Source organism: Pseudophryne corroboree, chromosome 8 (assembly GCF_028390025.1).
Source record: "Pseudophryne corroboree isolate aPseCor3 chromosome 8, aPseCor3.hap2, whole genome shotgun sequence".
NCBI classification, from domain to species: Eukaryota; Metazoa; Chordata; class Amphibia; order Anura; family Myobatrachidae; genus Pseudophryne; species Pseudophryne corroboree.
Window position 1 is genome coordinate 56,367,060 of NC_086451.1, and position 20,384 is coordinate 56,387,443.

General features: G+C 51.1%; 1 protein-coding gene across 3 annotated transcripts in view; it reads right to left on the reverse strand.

Moving 5' to 3' along the window:
- The window catches only part of LOC134948445 (protein Niban 2-like), a 106,953-nt gene that overhangs the window by 15,798 nt on the left and 70,771 nt on the right, over positions 1 to 20,384 (reverse strand). For all 3 annotated transcript variants that reach the window (XM_063936421.1, XM_063936420.1, XM_063936422.1), the window contains exons 7-12: positions 19,059 to 19,174; positions 18,843 to 18,947; positions 14,416 to 14,578; positions 13,992 to 14,179; positions 13,399 to 13,554; positions 12,960 to 13,076 (exon numbers count right to left, since the gene is read on the reverse strand). In XM_063936421.1, the coding sequence (XP_063792491.1) occupies positions 12,960 to 13,076; positions 13,399 to 13,554; positions 13,992 to 14,179; positions 14,416 to 14,578; positions 18,843 to 18,947; positions 19,059 to 19,174 (845 nt within the window). The remainder of the gene's footprint in view (positions 1 to 12,959; positions 13,077 to 13,398; positions 13,555 to 13,991; positions 14,180 to 14,415; positions 14,579 to 18,842; positions 18,948 to 19,058; positions 19,175 to 20,384) is intronic.

The window sequence follows — 20,384 nt, forward strand, 5'->3', positions numbered from 1 at the left end:
GACTAAAGCTGGGCACACACCTACACAATTCCGACTAAAGCTGGATACACGCCTATCTAGTCCAGACTAAAGCTGGGTACACACCTATACAGTCCCGACTATAGCTGGGTACACACCTATACAGTCCCGACTAAAGCTGGGTACACACCTATACAGTCCCGACTAAAGCTGGGTACACACCTATACAGTCCCGACTAAAGCTGGGTACACACCTATACAGTCCCGACTAAAGCTGGGTACACACCTATACAGTCCCGACTAAAGCTGGGTACACACCTATACAGTCCCGACTAAAGCTGGGCACACGCCTATCTAGTCCAGACTAAAGCTGGATACACGCCTATCTAGTCCAGACTAAAGCTGGATACACGCCTGTCTAGTCCAGACTAAAGCTGGATACACGCCTATCTAGTCCAGACTAAAGCTGGATACACGCCTGTCTAGTCCAGACTAAAGCTGGATACACGCCTGTCTAGTCCAGACTAAAGCTGGATACACGCCTATCTAGTCCAGACTAAAGCTGGATACACGCCTATCTAGTCCAGACTAAAGCTGGGCGCACACCTATACGATCCAGATTAAGGGGTATATTCAATTAGGGTCGAAAACTGCCCTCTGTCGAAAAGACGGCAGTTTTCGACTTTTTAAGGTCAAATAGTGATTCGACCTATTCAGTCCCATCAGTTTTTATTCGACAAGTCGTGGAATTCAACTTGTCGAATAGTACGTGAATCGGCGGTATAGCTGCCGATTCACGTATTTTTGAGTGAAACGGGGCCAAATCCTGTCGAATTTGGCCCCGTTTCCGACCATCTCAGTCAGACATAAAAAAATATGTCGGATTGAGATGTGGGACCCAGAGGAGGAGAGGGGTGGGGGGAGGTATATGACGGGACAGCCGCGGGCAGACAGGGGAGAGCAGTGCTACAGCACTGCAGCAAGATGTCTCACAGCTGGGCGCACGCCTACACAGTCCAGACTAAAGCTGGGCGCACGCCTACACAGTCCAGACTAAAGCTGGGCGCACGCCTACACAGTCCAGACTAAAGCTGGGCGCACGCCTACACAGTCCAGACTAAAGCTGGGCGCACGCCTACACAGTCCAGACTAAAGCTGGGCGCACGCCTACACAGTCCAAACTAAAGCTGGGCGCACGCCTACACAGTCCAGACTAAAGCTGGGCGCACGGCTACACAGTCCAGACTAAAGCTGGGCGCACGCCTACACAGTCCAGACTAAAGCTGGGCGCACGCCTACACAGTCCAGACTAAAGCTGGGAGCACGCCTACACAGTCCAGACTAAAGCTGGACGCACGCCTACACAGTCCAGACTAAAGCTGGGCGCACGCCTACACAGTCCAGACTAAAGCTGGGCGCACGCCCTATACAGTCCAGACTAAAGCTGGGCGCACGCCTATACAGTCCAGACTAAAGCTGGGCGCACGCCTTTACAGTCCTGACTAAAGCTGGGCACACACCTATACAGTCCCGACTAAAGCTGGGCACACACCTACACAATTCTGACTAAAGCTGGATACACGCCTATCTAGTCCCGACTAAAGCTGGGTACACACCTATACAGTCCCGACTAAAGCTGGGTACACACCTATACAGTCCCGACTAAAGCAGGGTACACACCTATACAGTCCCGACTACAGCTGGGTACACACCTATACAGTCCCGACTAAAGCTGGGCACACACCTATCTAGTCCAGACTAAAGCTGGATACACGCCTACACAATCCCGACTAAAGCTGGGCGCACGCCTATCTAGTCCAGACTAAAGCTGGATACACGCCTATCTAGTCCAGACTAAAGCTGGATACACGCCTATCTAGTCCAGACTAAAGCTGGATACACGCCTATCTAGTCCAGACTAAAGCTGGATACACGCCTATCTAGTCCAGACTAAAGCTGGATACACGCCTATCTAGTCCAGACTAAAGCTGGATACACGCCTATCTAGTCCAGACTAAAGCTGGATACACGCCTATCTAGTCCAGACTAAAGCTGGATACACGCCTATCTAGTCCAGACTAAAGCTGGATACACGCCTATCTAGTCCAGACTAAAGCTGGATACACGCCTATCTAGTCCAGACTAAAGCTGGGCGCACACCTATACAGTCCAGACTAAAGCTGGGCGCACACCTATACGATCCAGATTAAGGGGTATAATCAATTAGGGTCGAAAACTGCCCTCTGTCGAAAAGACGGCAGTTTTCGACTTTTTAAGGTCAAATAGTGATTCGACCTATTCAGTCCCATCAGTTTTTATTCGACAAGTCGTGGAATTCGACTTGTCGAATAGTACGTGAATCGGCGGTATAGCTGCCGATTCACGTATTTTTGAGTGAAACGGGGCCAAATCCTGTCGAATTTGGCCCCGTTTCCGACCATCTCAGTCAGACATAAAAAAATATGTCGGATTGAGATGTGGGACCCAGAGGAGGAGAGGGGTGGGGGGAGGTATATGACGGGACAGCCGCGGGCAGACTTGGGAGAGCAGTGCTACAGCACTGCAGCAGGATGTCTCACAGCTGGGCGCACGCCTACACAGTCCAGACTAAAGCTGGGCGCACGCCTACACAGTCCAGACTAAAGCTGGGCGCACGCCTACACAGTCCAGACTAAAGCTGGGCGCACGCCTACACAGTCCAGACTAAAGCTGGGCGCACGCCTACACAGTCCAGACTAAAGCTGGGCGCACGCCTACACAGTCCAGACTAAAGCTGGGCGCACGCCTACACAGTCCAGACTAAAGCTGGGCGCACGCCTACACAGTCCAGACTAAAGCTGGGCGCACGCCTACACAGTCCAGACTAAAGCTGGGCGCACGGCTACACAGTCCAGACTAAAGCTGGGCGCACGCCTACACAGTCCAGACTAAAGCTGGGCGCACGCCTACACAGTCCAGACTAAAGCTGGGAGCACGCCTACACAGTCCAGACTAAAGCTGGACGCACGCCTACACAGTCCAGACTAAAGCTGGGCGCACGCCTACACAGTCCAGACTAAAGCTGGGCGCACGCCCTATACAGTCCAGACTAAAGCTGGGCGCACGCCTATACAGTCCAGACTAAAGCTGGGCACACACCTATACAGTCCCGACTAAAGCTGGGTACACACCTATACAGTCCCGACTAAAGCTGGGTACACACCTATACAGTCCCGACTAAAGCTGGGTACACACCTATACAATCCCGACTAAAGCTGGGTACACACCTATACAATCCAGACTAAAGCTGGGTACACACCTATACAATCCAGACTAAAGCTGGGTACACACCTACACAATTCCGACTAAAGCTGGATACACGCCTATCTAGTCCAGACTAAAGCTGGGTACACACCTATACAGTCCCGACTATAGCTGGGTACACACCTATACAGTCCCGACTAAAGCTGGGTACACACCTATACAGTCCCGACTAAAGCTGGGTACACACCTATACAGTCCCGACTAAAGCTGGGTACACACCTATACAGTCCCGACTAAAGCTGGGTACACACCTATACAGTCCCGACTAAAGCTGGGTACACACCTATACAGTCCCGACTAAAGCTGGGCACACACCTATCTAGTCCAGACTAAAGCTGGATACACGCCTACACAATCCCGACTAAAGCTGGGCGCACGCCTATCTAGTCCAGACTAAAGCTGGATACACGCCTATCTAGTCCAGACTAAAGCTGGATACACGCCTGTCTAGTCCAGACTAAAGCTGGATACACGCCTGTCTAGTCCAGACTAAAGCTGGATACACGCCTATCTAGTCCAGACTAAAGCTGGATACACGCCTATCTAGTCCAGACTAAAGCTGGGCGCACACCTATACGATCCAGATTAAGGGGTATATTCAATTAGGGTCGAAAACTGCCCTCTGTCGAAAAGACGGCAGTTTTCGACTTTTTAAGGTCAAATAGTGATTCGACCTATTCAGTCCCATCAGTTTTTATTCGACAAGTCGTGGAATTCGACTTGTCGAATAGTACGTGAATCGGCGGTATAGCTGCCGATTCACGTATTTTTGAGTGAAACGGGGCCAAATCCTGTCGAATTTGGCCCCGTTTCCGACCATCTCAGTCAGACATAAAAAAATATGTCGGATTGAGATGTGGGACCCAGAGGAGGAGAGGGGTGGGGGGAGGTATATGACGGGACAGCCGCGGGCAGACAGGGGAGAGCAGTGCTACAGCACTGCAGCAGGATGTCTCACAGCTGGGCGCACGCCTACACAGTCCAGACTAAAGCTGGGCGCACGCCTACACAGTCCAGACTAAAGCTGGGCGCACGCCTACACAGTCCAGACTAAAGCTGGGCGCACGCCTACACAGTCCAGACTAAAGCTGGGCGCACGCCTACACAGTCCAGACTAAAGCTGGGCGCACGCCTACACAGTCCAGACTAAAGCTGGGCGCACGCCTACACAGTCCAGACTAAAGCTGGGCGCACGCCTACACAGTCCAGACTAAAGCTGGGCGCACGCCTACACAGTCCAGACTAAAGCTGGGCGCACGCCTACACAGTCCAGACTAAAGCTGGGCGCACGCCTACACAGTCCAGACTAAAGCTGGGCGCACGCCTACACAGTCCAGACTAAAGCTGGGCGCACGCCTACACAGTCCAGACTAAAGCTGGGCGCACGCCTACACAGTCCAGACTAAAGCTGGGCGCACGCCTACACAGTCCAAACTAAAGCTGGGCGCACGCCTACACAGTCCAGACTAAAGCTGGGCGCACGCCTACACAGTCCAGACTAAAGCTGGGCGCACGCCTACACAGTCCAGACTAAAGCTGGGCGCACGCCTACACAGTCCAGACTAAAGCTGGGCGCACACCTACACAATCCCGACTAAAGCTGGGTACACACCTACACAATCCCAACTAAAGCTGGATACACGCCTATCTAGTCCCGACTAAAGCTGGGTACACACCTATACAGTCCCGACTAAAGCTGGGTACACACCTATACAGTCCCGAATAAAACTGGGTACACACCTATACAGTCCCGACTAAAGCTGGGTACACACCTATACAGTCCCGACTAAAGCTGGGTACACACCTATACAGTCCCGACTAAAGCTGGGTACACACCTATACAGTCCCGAATAAAGCTGGGTACACACCTATACAGTCCCGACTAAAGCTGGGTACACACCTATACAATCCAGACTAAAGCTGGGTACACACCTATACAATCCAGACTAAAGCTGGGTACACACCTATACAGTCCCGACTAAAGCTGGGCACACACCTACACAATTCCGACTAAAGCTGGATACACGCCTATCTAGTCCAGACTAAAGCTGGGTACACACCTATACAGTCCCGACTATAGCTGGGTACACACCTATACAGTCCCGACTAAAGCTGGGTACACACCTATACAGTCCCGACTAAAGCTGGGTACACACCTATACAGTCCCGACTAAAGCTGGGTACACACCTATACAGTCCCGACTAAAGCTGGGTACACACCTATACAGTCCCGACTAAAGCTGGGTACACACCTATACAGTCCCGACTAAAGCTGGGCACACACCTATCTAGTCCAGACTAAAGCTGGATACACGCCTACACAATCCCGACTAAAGCTGGGCGCACGCCTATCTAGTCCAGACTAAAGCTGGATACACGCCTATCTAGTCCAGACTAAAGCTGGATACACGCCTGTCTAGTCCAGACTAAAGCTGGATACACGCCTATCTAGTCCAGACTAAAGCTGGATACACGCCTGTCTAGTCCAGACTAAAGCTGGATACACGCCTGTCTAGTCCAGACTAAAGCTGGATACACGCCTATCTAGTCCAGACTAAAGCTGGATACACGCCTATCTAGTCCAGACTAAAGCTGGGCGCACACCTATACGATCCAGATTAAGGGGTATATTCAATTAGGGTCGAAAACTGCCCTCTGTCGAAAAGACGGCAGTTTTCGACTTTTTAAGGTCAAATAGTGATTCGACCTATTCAGTCCCATCAGTTTTTATTCGACAAGTCGTGGAATTCAACTTGTCGAATAGTACGTGAATCGGCGGTATAGCTGCCGATTCACGTATTTTTGAGTGAAACGGGGCCAAATCCTGTCGAATTTGGCCCCGTTTCCGACCATCTCAGTCAGACATAAAAAAATATGTCGGATTGAGATGTGGGACCCAGAGGAGGAGAGGGGTGGGGGGAGGTATATGACGGGACAGCCGCGGGCAGACAGGGGAGAGCAGTGCTACAGCACTGCAGCAAGATGTCTCACAGCTGGGCGCACGCCTACACAGTCCAGACTAAAGCTGGGCGCACGCCTACACAGTCCAGACTAAAGCTGGGCGCACGCCTACACAGTCCAGACTAAAGCTGGGCGCACGCCTACACAGTCCAGACTAAAGCTGGGCGCACGCCTACACAGTCCAGACTAAAGCTGGGCGCACGCCTACACAGTCCAAACTAAAGCTGGGCGCACGCCTACACAGTCCAGACTAAAGCTGGGCGCACGGCTACACAGTCCAGACTAAAGCTGGGCGCACGCCTACACAGTCCAGACTAAAGCTGGGCGCACGCCTACACAGTCCAGACTAAAGCTGGGAGCACGCCTACACAGTCCAGACTAAAGCTGGGAGCACGCCTACACAGTCCAGACTAAAGCTGGACGCACGCCTACACAGTCCAGACTAAAGCTGGGCGCACGCCTACACAGTCCAGACTAAAGCTGGGCGCACGCCCTATACAGTCCAGACTAAAGCTGGGCGCACGCCTATACAGTCCAGACTAAAGCTGGGCGCACGCCTTTACAGTCCTGACTAAAGCTGGGCACACACCTATACAGTCCCGACTAAAGCTGGGCACACACCTACACAATTCTGACTAAAGCTGGATACACGCCTATCTAGTCCCGACTAAAGCTGGGTACACACCTATACAGTCCCGACTAAAGCTGGGTACACACCTATACAGTCCCGACTACAGCTGGGTACACACCTATACAGTCCCGACTAAAGCTGGGCACACACCTATCTAGTCCAGACTAAAGCTGGATACACGCCTACACAATCCCGACTAAAGCTGGGCGCACGCCTATCTAGTCCAGACTAAAGCTGGATACACGCCTATCTAGTCCAGACTAAAGCTGGATACACGCCTATCTAGTCCAGACTAAAGCTGGATACACGCCTATCTAGTCCAGACTAAAGCTGGATACACGCCTATCTAGTCCAGACTAAAGCTGGATACACGCCTATCTAGTCCAGACTAAAGCTGGATACACGCCTATCTAGTCCAGACTAAAGCTGGGCGCACACCTATACAGTCCAGACTAAAGCTGGGCGCACACCTATACGATCCAGATTAAGGGGTATAATCAATTAGGGTCGAAAACTGCCCTCTGTCGAAAAGACGGCAGTTTTCGACTTTTTAAGGTCAAATAGTGATTCGACCTATTCAGTCCCATCAGTTTTTATTCGACAAGTCGTGGAATTCGACTTGTCGAATAGTACGTGAATCGGCGGTATAGCTGCCGATTCACGTATTTTTGAGTGAAACGGGGCCAAATCCTGTCGAATTTGGCCCCGTTTCCGACCATCTCAGTCAGACATAAAAAAATATGTCGGATTGAGATGTGGGACCCAGAGGAGGAGAGGGGTGGGGGGAGGTATATGACGGGACAGCCGCGGGCAGACTTGGGAGAGCAGTGCTACAGCACTGCAGCAGGATGTCTCACAGCTGGGCGCACGCCTACACAGTCCAGACTAAAGCTGGGCGCACGCCTACACAGTCCAGACTAAAGCTGGGCGCACGCCTACACAGTCCAGACTAAAGCTGGGCGCACGCCTACACAGTCCAGACTAAAGCTGGGCGCACGCCTACACAGTCCAGACTAAAGCTGGGCGCACGCCTACACAGTCCAGACTAAAGCTGGGCGCACGCCTACACAGTCCAGACTAAAGCTGGGCGCACGCCTACACAGTCCAGACTAAAGCTGGGCGCACGCCTACACAGTCCAGACTAAAGCTGGGCGCACGCCTACACAGTCCAGACTAAAGCTGGGCGCACGCCTACACAGTCCAGACTAAAGCTGGGCGCACGCCTACACAGTCCAGACTAAAGCTGGGCGCACGCCTACACAGTCCAGACTAAAGCTGGGCGCACGCCTACACAGTCCAGACTAAAGCTGGGCGCACGCCTACACAGTCCAAACTAAAGCTGGGCGCACGCCTACACAGTCCAGACTAAAGCTGGGCGCACGGCTACACAGTCCAGACTAAAGCTGGGCGCACGCCTACACAGTCCAGACTAAAGCTGGGCGCACGCCTACACAGTCCAGACTAAAGCTGGGAGCACGCCTACACAGTCCAGACTAAAGCTGGACGCACGCCTACACAGTCCAGACTAAAGCTGGGCGCACGCCTACACAGTCCAGACTAAAGCTGGGCGCACGCCCTATACAGTCCAGACTAAAGCTGGGCGCACGCCTATACAGTCCAGACTAAAGCTGGGCACACACCTATACAGTCCCGACTAAAGCTGGGCACACACCTACACAATTCTGACTAAAGCTGGATACACGCCTATCTAGTCCCGACTAAAGCTGGGTACACACCTATACAGTCCCGACTAAAGCTGGGTACACACCTATACAGTCCCGACTAAAGCAGGGTACACACCTATACAGTCCCGACTACAGCTGGGTACACACCTATACAGTCCCGACTAAAGCTGGGCACACACCTATCTAGTCCAGACTAAAGCTGGATACACGCCTACACAATCCCGACTAAAGCTGGGCGCACGCCTATCTAGTCCAGACTAAAGCTGGATACACGCCTATCTAGTCCAGACTAAAGCTGGATACACGCCTATCTAGTCCAGACTAAAGCTGGATACACGCCTATCTAGTCCAGACTAAAGCTGGATACACGCCTATCTAGTCCAGACTAAAGCTGGATACACGCCTATCTAGTCCAGACTAAAGCTGGATACACGCCTATCTAGTCCAGACTAAAGCTGGGCGCACACCTATGCAGTCCAGACTAAAGCTGGGCGCACACCTATACGATCCAGATTAAGGGGTATAATCAATTAGGGTCGAAAACTGCCCTCTGTCGAAAAGACGGCAGTTTTCGACTTTTTAAGGTCAAATAGTGATTCGACCTATTCAGTCCCATCAGTTTTTATTCGACAAGTCGTGGAATTCGACTTGTCGAATAGTACGTGAATCGGCGGTATAGCTGCCGATTCACGTATTTTTGAGTGAAACGGGGCCAAATCCTGTCGAATTTGGCCCCGTTTCCGACCATCTCAGTCAGACATAAAAAAATATGTCAGATTGAGATGTGGGACCCAGAGGAGGAGAGGGGTGGGGGGAGGTATATGACGGGACAGCCGCGGGCAGACAGGGGAGAGAGCAGTGCTACAGCACTGCAGCAGGATGTCTCACAGCTGGGCGCACGCCTACGCAGTCCAGACTAAAGCTGGGCGCACGCCTACACAGTCCAAACTAAAGCTGGGCGCACGCCTACACAGTCCAGACTAAAGCTGGGCGCACGCCTACACAGTCCAGACTAAAGCTGGGCGCACGCCTACACAGTCCAGACTAAAGCTGGGCGCACGCCTACACAGTCCAGACTAAAGCTGGGCGCACGCCTACACAGTCCAGACTAAAGCTGGGCGCACGCCTACACAGTCCAGACTAAAGCTGGGCGCACGCCTACACAGTCCATACTAAAGCTGGGCGCACGCCTACACAGTCCAGACTAAAGCTGGGCGCACGCCTACACAGTCCAGACTAAAGCTGGGCGCACGCCTACACAGTCCAGACTAAAGCTGGGCGCACGCCTACACAGTCCAAACTAAAGCTGGGCGCACGCCTACACAGTCCAGACTAAAGCTGGGCGCACGCCTACACAGTCCAGACTAAAGCTGGGCGCACGCCTACACAGTCCAGACTAAAGCTGGGCGCACGCCTACACAGTCCAGACTAAAGCTGGACGCACGCCTACACAGTCCAGACTAAAGCTGGGCGCACGCCTACACAGTCCAGACTAAAGCTGGGCGCACGCCTACACAGTCCAGACTAAAGCTGGGCGCACGGCTACACAGTCCAGACTAAAGCTGGGCGCACGCCTACACAGTCCAGACTAAAGCTGGGCGCACGCCTACACAGTCCAGACTAAAGCTGGGCGCACGCCTACACAGTCCAGACTAAAGCTGGACGCACGCCTACACAGTCCAGACTAAAGCTGGGCGCACGCCTACACAGTCCAGACTAAAGCTGGGCGCACGCCTACACAGTCCAGACTAAAGCTGGGCGCACGCCTACACAGTCCAGACTAAAGCTGGGCGCACGGCTACACAGTCCAGACTAAAGCTGGGCGCACGGCTACACAGTCCAGACTAAAGCTGGGCGCACGCCTACACAGTCCAGACTAAAGCTGGGCGCACGGCTACACAGTCCAGACTAAAGCTGGGCGCACGCCTACACAGTCCAGACTAAAGCTGGGCGCACGGCTACACAGTCCAGACTAAAGCTGGGCGCACGCCTACACAGTCCAGACTAAAGCTGGGCGCACGGCTATACAGTCCAGACTAAAGCTGGGCGCACGCCTATACAGTCCAGACTAAAGCTGGGCGCACGCCTACACAGTCCAGACTAAAGCTGGGCGCACGGCTATACAGTCCAGACTAAAGCACTGCAGCAGGATGTCTCACAGCTGGGCGCACGCCTACGCAGTCCAGACTAAAGCTGGGCGCACGCCTACACAGTCCAAACTAAAGCTGGGCGCACGCCTACACAGTCCAGACTAAAGCTGGGCGCACGGCTATACAGTCCAGACTAAAGCTGGGCGCACGCCTATACAGTCCAGACTAAAGCTGGGTACACACCTATACAGTCCAGACTAAAGCTGGGCACACACCTATACAATCCAACATGTATCCTGATCAACTGGGGATTGAATAGGTGGGTACCCATCTTAACTTTCATCCAACCGTCCAACTAAAGCTGGGTACACACCTATTTGATCCCCGGCTGATCGGGTTTAACGCCCCCGATCATCTGTGCACTGTATCCCCAGAGTGACCTGCTGCCAGCCCCCTGCGAGCCGCGTACACACTGCACTAAAATAGCTCAATGTGTACAGGCTTCTGTGTGATCCAGAGGTCGGCCCAACAAATACTAAACAGCACATAACATGCGACCTCCCAATCATAACTGTTGTAAGAGTGTTAAAAGTCGTTTAATCGGTTAACGCATTTACAGCGGTACAGCATTCATACCTACAGTATATAATCGTCGGCCCGGTCATCCACTATCGGGTGATTGGGCCATGGATTGTATAGGTGTGTAACCAGCTTAAAACCGTGCCCCACACATCTAACCAACTTTTTCATCAGATCAGCCGACTTCTCTCCAACTTGTGATATTACAAAAGTAGACGGTGTCTGCCCACTTCTTTGTGTTCTAAATAAATCAAGGTTTCTTAAAGATGTGATCGTCTGCATGTGTCATTATTTTTAAACTGAAAGCGTTGTTTAAAAAAAGTAAAACCTAAATAAAAAATATCCGGGAAAAGTTGCTGGGTACGCCTAACATGCGGTCATAAACAATTCTGTGCGCTAGTAATAGGCGTGTCCAGTGACGGGATAATGATCACGCTCAACGACTGTACCACACGTGCCCGGCAGCTGTGACCGCTATTCTGTAGGTGACTGTATAATAGTGGCAGTGCCGTGCGGTGTTGTCTATGAGAATCACTGGCCGGCAGTGTCCACCTACTTTTGTACCATCATCAAGTCAATCACTGGATATAATGATGGTGATAAAGGAGGAGGACACTGCTGGCCATGATGTTCAATGCAGTTGTCCTCTCCTCCCTAGTGGTTACTAGGAAGCAGCCAGTCACATGCAAGGAGGTGCAGCAGCTATACACAATGCCAGAGGTAAGTGCTCCAAGGGGCCAGTGTAGGAGACTGGTGGTGACTACAGCTGAATGAGTGGGTGTCTGTTGGGAGTGGTCAGTAACAAGGCAAGATATATCTGTATATCCCTGACAGGGTGGCAGAGTGATACTGTACTGTCACAGGGGCCTGTCCTACAGCTCCGATGATTTGCAAACCATCTTATAAATAAACAGGGGCCAAGCGTTAAGAATTGTGATATTTTTTAAATCTTTTAAAACGGGTGGGGAACGTCCGGCCCGCGGGCCATATAAAGCCCGATTAGCCTCTTCATCCGTGCCGGCGGCCAGTGCTGCAGCCGCTATGTGAGGGGAGGAGAGCGCAGCGCAGGGCCTCTCCTGCCCCTCAATGTGCTCCGTGATCTCCGGTGGAAGCTGCAGGGTGAATCTCATTGGTTTGTTAGCCAATCAGAGCTCGCGCCCCGGCTCCTGATTGGCTTCCGGTCCGCAAGTTCTGATTGGCTAACGAACCGGTGCCTCATTTAAGATACCCGCCGCTGGAGATTGGACTTCACGGAGCATTGAGGGGCAGGAGAGGCGCTGCGCCCTCCTCCCCTAACATGGCAGAGACAGCGGTGAGCAGCAGGAGGGGGGAAGGTCATTGTGGGGCATGTGTATACCTGGCACTGTGGGGCATGTGTGTATCTGGTACTGTGGGGCATGTGTGTATCTGGCAGTGCACTACTGGGGGCATATGTGTATCTTACACTGCACTAATGAGGGCATATGTGTATCACGCCCCATTTTAATTGGCCATTCCCCATGTGGCATGTGGCCACACCCATGTATTGGCACGCGGGCACACACAGTACCACTAAGTGGCATATCTACTGGGGGCATAACTACTGGGGGCATGCTAATTTTTACGTTGATAATTTTTGTATGGCACCTGAAGGATTTTATAAATATTCAAATGGCCCTTCGTAGAAAAAAGGTTCCCCACCCGTTTTAAAAGATTAAAACCGTTACACACAGCAGCCACAATCATAATATATTGGAGCATTCATTATCTCACCTTTAGAACGCGCTCCAGTATACGCTGGATGTCCCTGCACATATTCTCTCCTCCTTCAGACTTGCTGAGATCCTGGTGTATCAGTTGCTCAAATGTGTACACTGCATTGTCTGTTTGCTACCAAGGAACAAAATGGATTTATTGCAATGCAGCACTATAAACCAGTAATGTTACAATTTAACATGTACAGTACTAAACCTTACATTGGTAATTTGTAGCTATTATAACAAAAAAAAAAATTAACAGCCTAAACATAGTATTTCCCTTGAATTTGTTGGCATAAAAAAAAAAAAAAAAAACATACACATAAAATACCACTAGAGGGAGCTGTTGATTCACGGTGCATGGAGAAAAATATTGCATTGTGCGGCCTCCCAGCTGTGCTCTGCGTCAGTCTTGCTCTTGTTGGAGAAAATGCTTAGCTAAGTTCTTTCCTCACCTCCCTCATCAGGATCTGCGCCCTCTGCTTGAACACGGATGGGCTTCCCACATCGAACCTCTGCTGTAGGCCCTCTAGATTTAGGTGATCCATCTTCTCATAGCACTGCTGCATTTTTACCGGATGATAGGCCAGCTGGGATATTTTCTCCATGTGCTAGTGGACAGACAAGATACCCATTAAGAGTGTATATTCCTGCTCATGCGGCCCTGACTAGACCTCAGACATCCAACAGATCCATGGGCTTATCCCATCTTGTCTATGGGGCAGATATATCAGACCTTCTAAAGGATTACAGAAAGAGAAGTTGCCCGTAGCAAGCCAATCGGCATCAGGCTATCATTTATCAAGTACAGGAGCTGATTGGTTGCAATCTTTACAAGGTTTGATACATCCAGTTCCCCCAGGGATGGATCTCAAGCAGGGGCCGTACATACCCTCCCATCCTCAGCCCCTATGCCAGGATTCACAATGGTTCCAGTATAGATCCTACATGATGACATATGGATGTGTATTCTTATTTTAAGATCATATCCCAACCAGATATCTGGAGAAGCAATATGGTCCCCTCCCTCCACTTGCCGTCTCCTTACCTCGCCCAGCTTGTCCCATCCTCCCTCGTTCACCAGGTTCTTGTTCATCTCCGTGGCCTCGGTGAAGAGCAGCTCACGCACCTCGGTGAAGCCCTGACTTGTTGGCACCATCAGAGCCTCCAGGATAGATGGGATGTGAGACTGGACATGGTTTCTCACGCACAATTCAGCCTTGGGCAACACTGCCGCTGTGAGACAGAACACATCAGTCTGAGTTTATAGTCCTCTATACACCTAAGCACAGACTGAGCTATACATTGGAATCCTAATGAAACAAGTGAGTTCAGTTCTCCAACTGTAGTGAGGCCCACAGGATAAGGAGTGATGGCCCTCTGCCACAGCATGCTAAGCGCGGTCACTGTTCTTATTTTGTGCGTATACATATCACAGTCAAAGGACAGAGGAGCCCACGTATCGCCTTTACCTCGAATCTTGTTGGATACATGTTCCTTGCAGGCAATGATCTGGTCCATGTCCGTCCGTATCTGACTCTCCATCTCTGCTCTCTTGTCGCTGCAGCGCTTTTCAAGGCCCTCGTAGAACAGGCGAGTCTGCTCGTACACCATTCTATACACTGTGTCTGAAATCTACAGAAAGGAAAATTCTTCACGGACCCCTTCCATGCTGGTAGGAAGTCTGACTCACACCACCCCTCATATTCCTTTGAAAAAGTCACGTAATCGTGACGAAACGCGTTAGGCTCCTCCCACCATCCCTCTGATTGCTGACCCATTGAACTCCGGCATTGCAAGCATCCATTACGGACGGCTCCGATCAGCGCTTCTCACTGAGCGGCTTTCCCCTGCTGCTAGCGGCGGTTGCCGAGCACGGACACTTCAGCTCCAGTGTGCTCATTCATCTCTTCACACCTGCCCATTCTGGAAAAACTTCGCTGCACGGCAAGTACTTTCTGCTCTGCTAATTAAGCAATTAACGGCAAGGGACCTGTTACTCCTAACTGCACGTAAGTGGGCACTTTAAAGGATTTCTACCAGCTCACGGGAGATCCCTGGAAATAAAGCCGGTTAAAGCAGAGCTATTTCCCAGCATACGGGAATAGCTCCCATTAGGGCAGTCTGTTAGAATCATTTATCCATCAAAAGGGCATTACTGGATCTTACCCGGGACGCCCGGTACAAATAGCCCTTAAGAGATAAGCTAATCATTTTTCCTCAAGCTAAACCATTTGCTGTTGGGACTCTCCTATTTCTCGGAGTACATGCTGCCTCTGTACTCCTAGATAATATTAATCTCATGAATTCTGTGAATGATTGATCTCAGTGAGAAGCCACATGTTTGTTACATTATTGTTATAACTTTCTCTCATAATCATCTAATAATTGTATCAATGCTGCTACTTGTTGTTTGATATTTAGGGTCAGCTCAGAGTACACCTATATAATCAATATTTCAGGATATTGTGCTAATTTCATTGGTATATTTATATTTTAAATAAACAATTTTTATTATCATTTTTGTGTTTGTCAGCTCTCCATTAACCAGGTTGGTTTTTTTTGGCCACATTACAAGCGCAGCCAATTCTTCTCCCCATGTTCTCAGTAATCAATTAAGCATATACACAATGCTTTTTTGGCAGCGCTCGTGATGTTGCTTTAAAAACTATCCGATTAGGCGCTTCTAGCAGATTTTGTGTAGTTTTGGACATGCTGGTAGGAAGTCTGACTCACACCACCCCTCCCAAAGGGAAGACAACCCTCTCACATCTCACATGTCATCAGTGCAGATAAGCTCTTGTATACATGCGCCATGAAGATCCGATCAGAACGGTCACACAAAATACACTGCATGCACCAACTTCAGCAGCTACACCAAGTCATTCAGGAATAAATTAATACAATGTGTATTTGAAAATCTCGCATAATCAGATGTACATAGCGTACCACAATCTGAACATGTGCGCGAGTGTGTAAGATATACCAAGTGACAGGAGTGCGTACAGGCAGAGGGGCCCCGAGTGACAGGAGTGCGTACAGGCAGAGGGGCCCCGAGTGACAGGAGTGCGTACAGGCAGAGGGGCCCCGAGTGACAGGAGTGCGTGCAGGCAGAGGGGCCCCCGAGTGACAGGAGTGCGTGCAGGCAGAGGGGCCCCGAGTGACAGGAGTGCGTACAGGCAGAGGGGCCCCGAGTGACAGGAGTGCGTACAGGCAGAGGGGCCCCCGAGTGACAGGAGTGCGTACAGGCAGAGGGGCCCCCGAGTGACAGGAGTGCGTGCAGGCAGAGGGGCCCCGAGTGACAGGAGTGCGTACAGACAGAGGGGCCCAGAGTGACAGGAGTGCGTACAGACAGAGGGGCCCCGAGTGACAGGAGTGCGTACAGGCAGAGATGCCCCGAGTGACAGGAGTGCGTGCAGGCAGAGGGGCCCAGAGTGACAGGAGTGCGTGCAGGCAGAGATGCCCCGAGTGACAGGAGTGCGTACAGACAGAGGGGCCCCGAGTGACAGGAGTGCGTACAGACAGAGGGGCCCCGAGTGACAGGAGTGCGTGCAGGCAGAGGGGCCCCGAGTGACAGGAGTGCGTACAGGCAGAGGGGCCCCGAGTGACAGGAGTGCGTGCAGGCAGAGGGGCCCAGAGTGACAGGAGTGCATACAGGCAGAGGGGCCCCGAGTGACAGGAGTGCGTGCAGGCAGAGGGGCCCAGAGCGACAGGAGTGCATACAGGCAGAGATGCCCCGAGTGACAGGAGTGCGTACAGACAGAGGGACCCCGAGTGACAGGAGTGCGTGCAGGCAGAGGGGCCCCGAGTGACAGGAGTGCGTGCAGGCAGAGGGGCCCAGAGCGACAGGAGTGCATACAGGCAGAGATGCCCCGAGTGACAGGAGTGCGTGCAGGCAGAGGGGCCCCGAGTGACAGGAGTGCGTACAGGAAGAGGTGCCAGATATACCAACTGACAGGTATGTGTGTGTTTGTATGTGTGTACAGGCAGAGGCACAGCCGACGTGTGTGTGCGTGCGCGTGTGTGTGCGCGCGTGTGTGTGCGCGTACAAGCACTGGCACAAGTGACAGGAGTACATGTGCAGAAATAGAGGCACATGTGACAGGAGTATGTGCGCAGGCAGAGGTGCCACCTGGTTTGTATGTGTGAGACCACTATGTACGTACGGTACAATTCCCACAATACACACCCGATCACTGAACATGGTGACAACAATTGCAGTGCTTAAGTTGCTTGTATGCACTGATCACAAGTTTCATCTGGCCTGGCCCCAGATTTCCCTGTGCACCACACCTCCTATTAAGTTGTCTCATTTGCAGAGATGTATTGAGTAATAGTAAGTCCATAGTGCACTTCCACAATGGAATATAAATAGATGAGACGTTAATGAGGTAACGAATCCGGCCTCTCTCCTCTCAGCCTAGATTGTGGCTGGACGATATCGGACACTTTCCTTTCACAAGAAAAATGAATTGAGATCTCATCCGGCGTCCTCGGGATGATAAAGGCCGCCGGTGTCAGCTGTGTTCTCTTTGTGACTATCTCACTTTGCTCTGAGAGATAACAGACAGTGATATCGCAGCAAAGGGAGCAGTCTCAGGAGACAGCTCTTTATATAGACTGTATTCAATTTCATTGTCTCTAACCTTCTATATCTATCTGCCAAATATAAATAGTAAGGGATGACGGCATATATATTCTTGTTACTAGGACTTTATATACTATTTTGGAGCTAGTAAATTTACTTATCAAGCTCACTATTTTGGATAGTACTAACGGAGACACATCTAAGTAAATGTGGACATAAAGGGCCTAATCCAGACCTGATCGGAGATGTGCTAAATTTATCACATCTACGATCAGCTTCCCTGACATGCGGGGGGACGCCCAGCACAGGGTTAGTCCGCCCCGCATGTCATGTACTTGTGCAACGGGGCAGGGCCTAAGCGTCGCACAGTGGCGATGCTTTTCTACTTCAGGAGTAGCTCCCAGCCAGCGCAGCTCCTGCATGCTGGCAGGGAGCTACTCGTCGCTGTCCGGGTCGCAGCGGCTGCGTGTGACGTCACCCAGCCGCCGCGGGCCGTTCCCCCACCCAGTCTGGCCACGCCTGCGTTGCCCGGACCGCGCCCCTAAAACGGCGGCCAAACGCCGCCAGCCTGCCAATTAGGCAGAGGCGACCGCAGGGCTGAGATGACCATCGGCTGTCTGGCATGAGCAGTTCAGACCTGATCGGCTGCTGTGCAAAAACGCACAGCAGCGATCAGCTCTGAATTAGGCAAAAAGACTCTATGGAGGGACAGACTAAACTTGTGTAGCATATGCTTCTCTCTGTGCCAAATACAAGGAAGCACGACCACACGTAACACAGATTGTCACATGTAAAACAGCCATTAATCTGAATCACGGGTATATACCATTTGTGAATGGCAGAATTGGGATTATTGGAATTGCGTGTAATCCTGATCAGCGCAATCTATTATGTTACCTCAGTCACAAGAGAATCCCAGAATTTCCCTGCCGCTTCCTTCACTTGACTTCCCTGCAGGAAATGTGGTGCGCACACAGTACAAAGGGTACAGGATATATCTGCCTGTCTAACAAGTTCCTGAAAGATTATGGGGTCTATTCATGAAGCAGTGATAAGAGTGGAGAAGTGAGCCTGTGAAGAAGTTGCTGATTGCAACCAATCAGCTGCTCCGTACAATTGTATAGTATGCAAATGATAAATGTTACTGCAATGCTGATTGGTTGCCATGGGCAACTCCTCCACTGGCTCACTTCTCCACCCTTTTCGCTGCTTCATGAATAGACCCCTTAAATACATATTAGTGACTATCCCTAATGGCCCTTTCCTAAAGGCCTGGCGTGTCATATATGCCAGGATTTCCCTGTTACTCACCAGCAGCCAGGTCCTCTGTCTATCCTGAGGTTTACCCCGTAGTTTGGGGCTGATGATGTTTTTCAAATCAGGAACAAGATCGTCCATGACCAGGTTGCTGAGGACCTGTCAGGTAGAAGTGACAAGTTAGTACAAGGGACCGTCCTGTTGTAGGCGCGGAGTAACCGGCGGAGAGATGTACCAATTCCTATGAACGGAGGAGGAGTGGACGCTTACCTGGACTTGGTTGCCGCACAGCATGTCCCAGGTACCATACTGATCTCGTGCCTGTCTATAGAGCCTCACAGAGTCCGTAAATGCTGCAGACTCCACGCGAGAATCCTCCGGGATACCTGCCAGTCAGAGAGAACTAGTAACACGCCACGCACCATAAGTCAACGTACAGCGTTCAGCACCGGAGTTTCTACACTATGTACCCTGCAGCACCTATTGCCTTACACTGATCTCACACTTGGGTGACATACACACCTCATGTACATTTAAACCTTTGTGCCCTACTCTGTACACCACATAACACATTTGGCAACCCAGCAACCATCAAACTACAAGAGAGCCTACTAGATGCACGGAGTGCCTACCCCAGGGCACGGTCACCATCCACACTCACATGGTTCTGCGAGAACCTGGAGGATTTTCAATGCGAGCAGCAGTAACGGCAGCCGACAGAACCACTCGCTACAACCTGTCCCGTGAGCTGCTGTCCAACGTTCCGCTCACAGACAAAACCCTGTTGTAGATTCGACAGGTCTGAGAAGTACGGGACGGAGGAGTTACCTAAACTCTGAGCTAAGGGTCCTGCATGCCTACCAAATATGGCCAAGGATGGGGACAGCAGGCTCTAGGTTTTAATATTCAGTTTACAATTTGCCAATAGAGATTCCATTCCAGCCTTCTCTGCTCATGTTTTATACTGTAAAGCCTTTCCACATAACGGTGAAAGATTCCTGATATATCACATACTGACAACAGGGATCATCATTAGTAATAAATATCTATTCAAGTCACTGTATTGCTCATCCACGGACACAAACATTGTAGCATCCAATGACTGTTTCTATCTTGTGACATAATGAAACATGACGACATTATCTGCCGATAGTTCTCCTTGAATTATTTTGTTGTCATTTCCTTGAATTGCTCTGACCACCATTCTCCAGTAAAGCAGATTGATGCAGAGATTTTGTCTGACCGGCAGCTTATCCCTTGTAATACTCTCCCATATCCCCAATATTGACATTACTACTCCCCACCTTCCACGCAGACAGCCGGACCCGTCATAAAAGCAGAGGCAGGTGTGCTCTATACAGGTGTAATTGTCTGCATCTGAGCGTACAGTGACAGTATGACCAGGGAGGACAAGACAGAGCAAGTGCGAGACAGAAGACAATGGAAGGAGGAAGCGAGGTGGGAGGAGGAAAGAGGGAGACATCTTTATGAATGAAAAGTGCTAACTAGATAGAATCTTCCTGTAGATATTATCCTTCAGGTTATTAGGGGGACATGTACTAAGCAGTGATATGAGTGGATAAGTCAGCCAGTGGA